This window comes from Scophthalmus maximus, chromosome 18 (assembly GCF_022379125.1).
Source record: "Scophthalmus maximus strain ysfricsl-2021 chromosome 18, ASM2237912v1, whole genome shotgun sequence".
Lineage (NCBI taxonomy): Eukaryota > Metazoa > Chordata > Actinopteri > Pleuronectiformes > Scophthalmidae > Scophthalmus > Scophthalmus maximus.
The window spans coordinates 10217460-10227723 of NC_061532.1; the positions used below are offsets into that span (position 1 = coordinate 10217460).

At 43.7% G+C, this 10264-nt stretch overlaps 1 protein-coding gene across 1 annotated transcript; it reads left to right on the forward strand.

Annotated features, from left to right (window-relative positions):
* The first annotated feature begins 1127 nt into the window (after window positions 1-1127).
* aldh8a1 (aldehyde dehydrogenase 8 family, member A1) lies at window positions 1128-4943 on the forward strand. Its single transcript, XM_035617369.2, has 7 exons — window positions 1128-1415; window positions 2245-2392; window positions 2537-2692; window positions 2775-2924; window positions 3163-3419; window positions 3886-4047; window positions 4161-4943. The coding sequence occupies exons 1-7, from the start codon at window positions 1269-1271 to the stop codon at window positions 4611-4613; spliced, it is 1473 nt and encodes a 490-aa protein (XP_035473262.1). The 5' UTR covers window positions 1128-1268; the 3' UTR covers window positions 4614-4943.
* Window positions 4944-10264: the final 5321 nt, after the last annotated feature.

Here is a 10264-nt window from a genome sequence, read left to right on the forward strand (position 1 = left end):
GCATCGCATATTATGAATAAGTGGCTGCTGTGCAATCGATATTATCACTCCATGTAATATTTTAGACAGAGACTGTCTGCCTGTATTGGACAACACTGACCTCAAAAGAGCAAGGAGTAATGAGAGGTTAAAAATGATGTGCCTTACACACACGGTATTTAAGCATTACGTGATTTTGCAGGGTCCTCCCTGTGAAGTACTGCCGACTCTGATACACATCCTGCTAAATAATATTCTTATTAACATAACTCACTTGTACAGTTATTTTAATTGCTCCCTGAACTGCCATGGTATCAGTCACAAAATCCTGACGGTATACGTTCCAGCTATGTTCCACTCAGACTGACTTGACCATTACTTTCTAAGACACATTGTCACCAGTGTGTACACAAATCTTAAACTGTACGTTAACCACTTAAAAGTGAGATTGTCTCTTGGCCTCCCTCTTTGACCTTGCATGTTGGGAATGCACAACGTGGAAACAAAAAGGGAGCTAACCCTGTGGAGTCCAGTTCACCTCCTGCCTCCCTTTGGGGCCTTTAAAAGGTTTAAGTCTTTCATCAGAGAGGTCACAGGCTGTGAGGATGAGCTCAAAACGGCCTGTAATCTCACCTCAAGGTCATGGACGTAAATGCTCAAGGTCATTTTACTATGGTGCTTACAAACACGCCACAATCTCCATCAGCCTATGGCGTTTGTCCAGTTGTCATGGATATTTCATTTAGTTTTTCCCAACACTTCTTGTCCCCCTTTGGTTTCATGGTGAACATTTCATTTGAAGCCTGATTTGATATACCAGCATAATCACAGTCAAAGTCCAAGTTGGTGCATGTCACAACTCTCAGTACTGAACATGAAACAGTGGGGAAAAAAAGTCTCAATAACTGATACTTTTGAACTGCTGCAGTCCAATTCATTGTACAATCAATGAGCCATAAAAACAAGGTATCACAACTATTAATTCTCATGTCAATTCTCAATGAATGCATTTTATACAACTGCTTATTATATCCTTTTTTTAAAAGAAGGATTACTTGTCAGTAGTTGTGAGACCTTTCATCACTAAACGGTGGTTATGGGAGAATAATTATCTCTGCACACCACACCGGAGTGTGTTATTGTGAAATATTCAGTGGGAGGCTCAGTGCGGGGGGCAACTTACTGAACTTCCTGTGTTCTTTTGGATTCACGCAGTTTGTGAGCTTTGCCTGCACCTGCGTGCTGTCACTCTGCCCCCTCGGTTAGTTCTGGAGCATTAGTGGACAGTCATGGCCAAAGCCTTGGGGCAGCACTCCTACCTGTTCCTGGAGAACTTCATCGGGGGGAAATTCGTCCCCTGTCGGAGCCACATCGACTCGTACGACCCGTCCACCGGAGAGGTTTACTGCAAAGTACCCGACAGCGGCAGGGAGGAGGTGACACCGTCCTCACACACACATTTCATTATTTATACTGTCTGATGAGTGAGTTTATCAGGAGGGAATCAAAGTGCAAAGGGCGCATTAGGTGAGGTTACTGCTTTTTAAAGGACTCAGAAAAGCTGTCATGTTAAGATTTTTGAAAAGTGACACTCATTGCTTATTTGTCATGTGTTTGGCATATGTTGTAATATTTTAGAGCATTTCAAAACCTAGTAGGACTCACTTGTGTTCTGCTTTTGACTAGATTCTATCATTTTTTAAAAGTCTTTATTGCAGTGATATTGTGCAGGATTGCATTTTGTTGTGCATTCTTTAATTTAAATCAGCACATGGATTAAGTGGTGCATGCAATGGCCTAAAGGTAATGCACAGGGCAATTCATTTGTGTGTCATTTTCTAGTTGAAGATCAGTGCAGGTTAGTTCACATGTTGCATTTGAAACAAAGTTTCAGAGGGAAGCACTTTTGCCCTTTGCAGAGTCAACAGACTAGTAATCATTAAACCTATGAAACACGCATATCTCTTCTGACTGGATTTGTACATCGTGAAACAAGTGACCCCAGGGCGCAGGTTATTGCCTCAGTGTCCAGGTGAGGATTAAAGCAAAGGGATTAAAAGAAGTTAAAAATTGTTTGTTAGAATTCTTTTTAGAGGTCGTAAGAGGTCAAAGTCCAGTATTTCACTTGAGAGCAACATTCATTCATTCTCCAACCTTCGATCCTCACATATATCCCACTTATGTAAAACACTCCATCCTCGAACATAATCTGAAAGTGACACAGCACAGTATGCTAATCTCCCGAGTGCGCGACTCTGCATGCAGGTGGAGGCGGCGGTGGCGGCAGCTAAAGATGCCTTCCCCGACTGGTCTGCCCGCAGCCCCGAGCAGCGGGCACAGGTCCTCAACAAGCTGGCCGACCTGATGGAAGCCCACCTGGAGGAGTTTGCCCAAGCCGAGTCCAGAGACCAAGGTTTCTCATAATGTTTTTAACACATATTGTGTCAGTACATTACATTCATTCATCACTTCTTCACTTGAGAGTCTGTCTGATTATCAATCAGGAGAACTGTGTCCTAATCCTTGCAGCTGATGTCATGTTGAATCTAAAATTCAGGTAAAACTGTGGCATTTGCTCGGACTGTGGACATTCCCCGATCGGCGTACAACTTCCGCTTCTTCGCGTCGTCGGTGCTCCACCACACCACCGAGTGCAGCCAGATGGACCACATTGGCTGCCTCAACTACACCGTCCGCTGTCCAGTGGGAGTGGGTGAGAGCTCAGTGTGTTTTGCATCACAACCTTTGAATAATCTATTTGGGTTTGATGTGTTTTTCAATTGTGTTGTGTGTAGCTGGTCTGATCAGCCCCTGGAATCTCCCCCTGTACCTGCTGACCTGGAAGATTGCGCCCGCAATCGCCGCGGGAAACACGGTGGTGGCCAAACCCAGCGAGATGACCTCGGTGACGGCCTGGATGTTGTGCAAGTTGATGCAGGAGGCCGGTAGGACTGCAGCACCCACAATGCGACAGCAGTTAATTCACACATACTACAGGGATTCTCTCATTCATTACAGCATATGCACATAATGAGAAGATGCTCACATATTATAATAACACATCCCATTACTTTCTGCACAGTCGCTTTAAAGTACCACTATATAGAAAATTATATTTCTATACGTTAAATTTAGTAACAAGAGATGAATGATGGACACATGAACACAGGTCTGTCTCTGCAGGTGTTCCTCCAGGAGTGGTCAACATCATATTTGGCACAGGGCCGAGAGCAGGCGACGCCCTTGTGGGCCACCCTGACGTCCCATTGGTCTCCTTCACTGGCTCCACGGCAACTGCCCAGCGCGTCACGGAGAGGAGCGCCCCATACTGCAAGAAGCTCTCACTGGAGCTGGGAGGCAAAAACCCCGCCATCATCTTCGCCGACGCAGACCTGGACAATTGCATCGAGACCACGGTTCGCTCCAGCTTCTCCAATCAGGTGAGACACATGAGTTTAAACATACACAATTATAGGACTGTTTCGTTATTTGAGTTCTTTTAAGTCATGTATCTTTGCTTTAATAATTTTAATTATTCTTCAATTTCTGTTTTGTGCTAATACTGCATGTTATTAGATTAATGCCTTTAAAACATAACAGGAAACAAAGAAACGGAACAGCTGCTCATGTTTTTACCTGACCATGATCTTTATGTTATTTTAAAACCAATTTTTCTTTTTTTAAAGTTGTTTTTGAAAGTGCTACATAAATGATTATTGTTTTTTAAATTCTTATTCCTAATTGAAAGCTGCTTATGTAGGAAGAGCCTTTATGGCTGTATGTGATGAGGCTGCAGTGCTGTGGTTTGTCCACATGGGGGAGATCACGGCCCTTGTTTCGTCGTGGGGTAGCTGCATGGAAACAATGTCCTCACCCGTCGACTTGTATCTCTCCCCCTGCTTTCAGGGAGAAATTTGTTTGTGCACCAGTAGGATTTATGTAGAGAGGAGCATCTACTCCGAGTTTCTGGAAAGATTTGTGGCTGCGTCTAAGAAGTGGAAGACCGGCGTGCCCTCTGACCCGGGCAACAACAACGGAGCCCTCATCAGCAAAGAGCACCTGGAAAAGGTGCCTACATCAAGTGTTAGCTGCGGTGAAAGGGCAGTTTTCCATTTGAAAAGACATGTGGTTTTCATCAGTCCCGCAAGATAAAAAACAACCCTGTTTGTCTTGATTCACAGGTTCGAAGCTTTGTTGCACTCGCCAAATGTGAAGGTGGCGTCGTCCACTGCGGTGAGGGAGTCGACCAGCTGGACCTGCCCGAGCAAAACAAATCTGGCTACTTCATGCCGGCCACCGTCATCTCAGGCGTATCTGACAGCTCCCGTGTGATGCAGGAGGAGATCTTCGGCCCCGTCACCTGCGTCAGCCCCTTTGACACCGAGGATGAAGCTGTTTCCAAGGGCAACGGCGTGCGTTATGGTCTGGCGGCCACTGTGTGGTCCCGAGACGTGGGGAAGGTTCACCGGGTGGCCAAGAGGATACAGGCAGGTTTAGTTTGGACCAACTGCTGGCTGGTGAGAGATCTGAACCTGCCCTTCGGAGGGATGAAGAACTCTGGCGTGGGGAGGGAGGGAGGGAAGGATTCCTACCACTTCTTCACAGAGGTGAAGAGCGTCACGATCCAACACTAGATCAATCAACAGATCAAACAACAGACACCAGCAAAATATTCCTCCTCAGGCTGTCTCAGATGTTATAAGACTGTAATTGAGTCACATTTGTAGAATAGAAAAATTCTGAGAAAGTCACAAGTGCGAACGAGTAAACTCGCAAAGATCAGAAATGTGTAGTGAATAGGAATCAAGCATTCATAAAAAACGTTAATATTCTACCTTTATCATGTGTTCTTTGCAGAATATTTTGAACCACAAGCCTCTATTTCTGAACAGATGAAATGCACTGAGTAGTTTTTGAGTATGAGAATGAATGAGAAAAAATAAAGACCCGACAAGGTAAAACCAGATAAGGTAAAAGCTTATTTTCTGCCCATTTCAAGAAAAGTCAAGAGTCAAGGAGAACAATTCTATTAATCTTAAATCAGCAACTTAATCGAACATTCTATAAAAGTTTTAACTGCCGCTTTGTATGGCAGTTCAGGAAGGTAATTCTAAAAAAGAAGAGCGGATCTGTGTGATAATACAAAAAGAAAGTGGAGGAAAAACTGTCTTGCAAAGCCGGTTAACAGAAAGAGAGTGAATGTGAGCCTCAGGATAAAGCAAACCAAGGAACAAAATCATTTTTTTATCAGGACCAGACATTCGTCAGGTGTTTTGTAAAAACGTAACATACCTTCACATGTAGCTCAATGTGTTTTTTTAGAGTTCACCTTTGAACTCTGCATTGTGTCACTGTTGTCTGTGGGATGCAGTAACTCTTAATCATATCTGTGACTCAATGTCAGTAAGAGGATGGATGTCGTCCTGCAGCAGACAGATTAACATGACAGATTAACCCCTTTAAAACATGAAGAAGTCAGAGTTTTATCATTTTTATCCACACACTATGTACGCTTCACGAATAGTGTTGTCCTTTACGGTTGTCCACCTGGTCAAAGTCTGCCCTGTTAGAGCATTTTTCTTTTTACGTCATGCAACCTTTGCAGTATGTACTCAGAAGTAACTGTTAAACATCGCGTTTCCTCCTCTTTTTTTTTCACCTGCTGACGCGAGAAAGGTGAATAAATGTCAAACTGTCCCATGTCGGACGACATGTTTGCAGAGAGACGTAGGAAGGTCAGAATACTCCATGGTGCTTTACAGTCGAGCGTTTACATGATAGAATCAACACGCTCACAATCACAAAGCTCACATAGCCTGTGCTGGTGCTCAGCAAGTTTTAATGTTTTACCACATGCATCGTGTAAATCAAAAATAACGGACAATTGTAAAATTTTGACTTGATGAACTAGAAAAAAACAAACTTGAGGGATCTGCAATGTTAGCGCAACATATGGGATGGGAATGTCTGCACACATTTCAACGTGTGTCGCTAGAGTGAAAGGTGAGGTTCACCGAGATCAACAGGATTCACCGGCTGGGACCTACTGCACGAAATGGATTTGAGTAAAAATCCATCCAGTAGATGTTGAGATATTTCACTGTATATGCAATTTATTTCTTACCCACAGGGATTGCCCAAATCAGTAGGGTTTATTTATTTATGTCTGTGCTTCATGGCAAACAATGCAATAGATTTGTTCTTGGACCAGAGTGGTTCACTCTCAAACATTACCGTCCGAACCAACTGCTGCCAGCATTACGCAAAATCACTGTTGTTCCAAATTCACAAAGTCTTGCAGTGAACGCAACTTTTTGATATCCAGCACCATTTGAATGATGACATAATATCTCAAATAATTCAAATCTTTTTAAACTCAAATGATCACGTTTTTCTTGCACTTCCCCGCACACTACCCCCTGCCATCCTTGCCCCCCACTGATGAACGTGTCTCCTCTCCTTGCTAAACTTCTGATCATGAATTAATGCGGTGTGAGGGGAGACCGATGCGGGCGTTGGACGACGCATGCAGATGAGCGTGGGCACATGTTGCACTCCGCCTCATGTGAGCCTCGGTGCCAGTCTAGGAAGAAGCGGGTACACGGGGGGGCGGGGGGCGCGCGTCCTGTCTGTCGAGCGAGTGTGTAAAATCACGTCCTCTGGTGATCTGTACTTTATGCAACATTTACCCCAGAGCCTGCCGGTGTGTCCCACCCTCTGTGTTTTGGCTAGGGAAAGGGTATTGTGCTGTGTTAAGCTGCACAATTGCACCCACACACACACACACACACACACACACACATACACATACAAAACACGCCTGTGCCTTCCTCTAACATGGCGTGTGATGAAATGGATACCAGCCCAAAGTCAGATTTGGAGGTCTGAAGAAACGTGCTTTGTTGCACCAGCACACACACACACACACACACACACACACACACACACAAACACACACAAACACACACACAAAGTTTAAATCCTCGGGCCTCTTCCGTCCTTTTTTCGTCATTTATCTTTCATCTTTTCCTTCTCAATGAAACACTGCGGAGGTTTCATTGAGAAGGAAAAGCCTCATTGAAGCAGGTCTCACCCGCTGTACGTGACTGTGAGGACGCTGCCAGTGACCTCAGCCAAACCAAGCACTTAACTTTCACCCCACTTATCGGGGACAGGGAGGAATTAGAACAGTGCATCCTTCCATTTTATATCCATTAGGGAAACGGGAATATCTGGATATACGTGTTTTCGTGCTGGCTGCGAGGCGGTTATACAGGAGGCCTCCTGCAGAGGGTGTGTATGTGGGGAGTTCGGCCATAGTCAACAGACTTTTCCTCCTCTTTTGGCCAAGTGCAATAAGGAAATGTTTTCTTTTTATGTGTTTTAATAGTAACTGTGCACAGCAACAATTGATTGTCTGTTTGGAATGTGGTATGTGCATGTGTGTGTGTGTGTGTGTGTGTGTATGTGTGTGTGTTAATTGTGTCCCAGAATTGGCAGATTCATGGATTTGTTTAGTTGTTGAGTCGTTGAAACTAAAAAAAGTATTCTATGAAACGTCCTATATCTTTCCTTTATCCCGTTTGTGTCATTTGCCTTTTTTAAAATTAGAATGTCAGATGTCACACGCAGTAAGCTCAATCTTTTCTCACCACTGGCCTCTCCTGTCTCTCAAGGCCTCTCTGTGCCATTTGGGCTAAGGGAATTTTCCGAAGCGGCGGGGACGGCCTGAGTAGATAAGCCCTGAGATGAAGCTGGATCCTGAGAAAATGCTGCAGTTCACACAGGTTAAGCAAACTCGGCCAAGAAAACCCTGTGTGTGTGTGTGTGTGTGTGTGTGTGTGTGTGTGTGTGTGGTGGGGGGGTATTTGGCTGTAGAGGGACAAATGTTTGCAGCTGCATGTCACTGTCAGCTTGGTGCAGAGTAGTAACCAGTTTGAAAAAGTAAAATGACAGCTAAAGCAGAGTGAGAAGATAAGCAGTAGTCAGGAACAACATGTTCTCATATATAAATGTGTAGTGGTTGCTTTTAAAGGCGCTCAGTCACTGCACTCCTGGCTTGGGCGGGGATATGAAATATGCGCACATGAAAAGCATCGTTTTCAGGTATTTTTATTGCATTGCATTCCGACGTGTTTTTGACTGTTAGCCATCAGAAACTGAAACCTACCTGGAGGATCTGCAACCTCAGCATTCTGTACGTCACTCTGACTCTGGGGAACCAGTTTCAAACCAGTTTTTATTTTTATTTTTCTGAACAGTTTACACCTTCAGAGGTGAAATGTTAGTTTTCAAAAATGATTTTGCGAATTTCAAACATTTTAACTGTACGGCAAATATATGTGGGATCAACAGACTACTTAAAAATAAAAATGCAACCATAAGCAGTCATTAAGTAACCAAAAATATGTCACATTCGGGGCTCCAATGATCTCATGCAATGAGCCTTTGAATGCAATCCATTAGATAGCACACCATTATTTATTATGTTGTCCCAATGTTGTATGATTATTTTATATCTAATTGCTTTGTGGTTGCACACGCATTTCCGTTGATTTGTCCACCTGGGGGCAGGGGACATATTCAAAAGCACAGATATGACACACTTTCACCTTTTAAAGGTCACTTTCACCTTTTAAAGGTCACACCTGCTGAATGTAAGTCAAGTATTCAATCTTTTAACTCCCCACCTACACCTCAGGGTAATAGTAGCTGAGGAACCAGCTCCTTAATGCTATGTGCAATAGCTATAGTTCAATTTATCATTTAGTTTTTGACTGCAAACTACACCGGTGGATACTTAGACTGGATACAAATAGTAACATTTAAAGCAAAACAATGTAATTAAATATACCACAGTGATTTATGGAGAAGGGCACAGGCCCCTTCGTTTTAACATCACCTTTCACACAGTCTTTTGACGTATCATTATTTGATAACTATATAGACTTTTTTTTTTACATGACAAGATACTGACTTGCTTTGGCAATAAGCCACACATGACCAACTGCAACTCACCAGTGTCTGTTCATTGAAATACATGCTGATCATGTTGCTTGATGTCTCCAGTTCCAGTTCTAAGCTTCCCAAACAAAGTCGTACGCTGATTTCCTTTTGCTTTGGATGTGACTTGATTTTTTCTGTTGTTTTTGTTTCCATGCTTGTTTAACGCTTTGACTAACAGGCTAAATTGGAACTGAACTGCGTCTCCTCGCCGCTGCCGCTGCCAGGACACCGTGGCCTAGATCTATTCTTCGTGACAAAGTGAGTGAATGATGTGTTTATCCTGATTATAGATCAATTACAGAGTTATGTTTCATGCCACCTGGACTGTATATTTGTTCACCAATAATCTAGTCGGGAACCCAACTCCCCCTTTCCTTTTCACCCCTGTGCAGACATCCCCAGTGTTCGTACCCGTATTGTACATCATGGGACACAGTGGAAGTTTGTTCCTGATTTAATGGAATTAAAACGCTCGTTATTTTTAGAAAAGGTACCACCAGGATTATTTTTCAGCACTCAATAACAACACTGGCAGGTTTGACAGTGCATGCGTGCCAAAGACTCGTGGGAAGCTGGGTGTGATGGGCACAGAAGTAGGGCAAGACTTTGGCTCTTTTTAGCTCCGTGCGCCAAACAATTAAAGAGAGGCAGTCACTATTGTGTATGCTTGGCCAGCTTTGTAAAGAGCAAAGGGATGATGATTTTATTCTGGCGTAAAAAGGAGCGCCGTGCAAACACATGTCAGGCAGCCCTGGGTCATTTAATCATGATAAAACTCTGCGTAGTTTGCACTGACTGCTCGAAAAGCGTTTAGTCCCAAGTGTGGCATCGCCATTGAAAGGTTTCATGCTTCGTTCCCTGGATGGCAAGGCGACATTTAGACGACAAAGGGTGCTATTATAGAAAAGATGACAGATGAGGAGTGAAGTAGGATGAAGCTTCTCGATCGTACCTGAAAAATGCCCATTACAATTTTGAAAAATTAGCAGGGGATTAATAGAAGGTCACTGATGCAGGCAGTTTGCAGCGATTCAAATGTGTTGCCTATGATATAAATAATGGCCAGAGTGATGACTCATGCCTGAATAAATACTTCCTCTATCTTAAAGACGTTCCCTGCTCATTATCCGTTTAGTATTTTGCCGTTGGGACTTTTCCACGCTCAATTAGGAAGAGACAGTTTGCAGCTCATCCTCTCAATATCGTAGTACAGGAACAGGTACAGGAAGCAATGAGCGATCTAACTGAGCCCTGATGCAGCGTGGCGTCCTGGCCGTCA

Bases quoted from the DNA above. Each gene is read 5' to 3' on its own strand.
- aldh8a1 (XM_035617369.2), top strand. From the start codon at position 1,269: ATGGCCAAAGCCTTGGGGCAGCACTCCTACCTGTTCCTGGAGAACTTC. The intron at 2,693-2,774 runs GTGAGAGCTCAG...TGTTGTGTGTAG, and splicing joins CCGCTGTCCAGTGGGAGTGG to CTGGTCTGATCAGCCCCTGG. The intron at 2,925-3,162 runs GTAGGACTGCAG...CTGTCTCTGCAG, and splicing joins CAAGTTGATGCAGGAGGCCG to GTGTTCCTCCAGGAGTGGTC.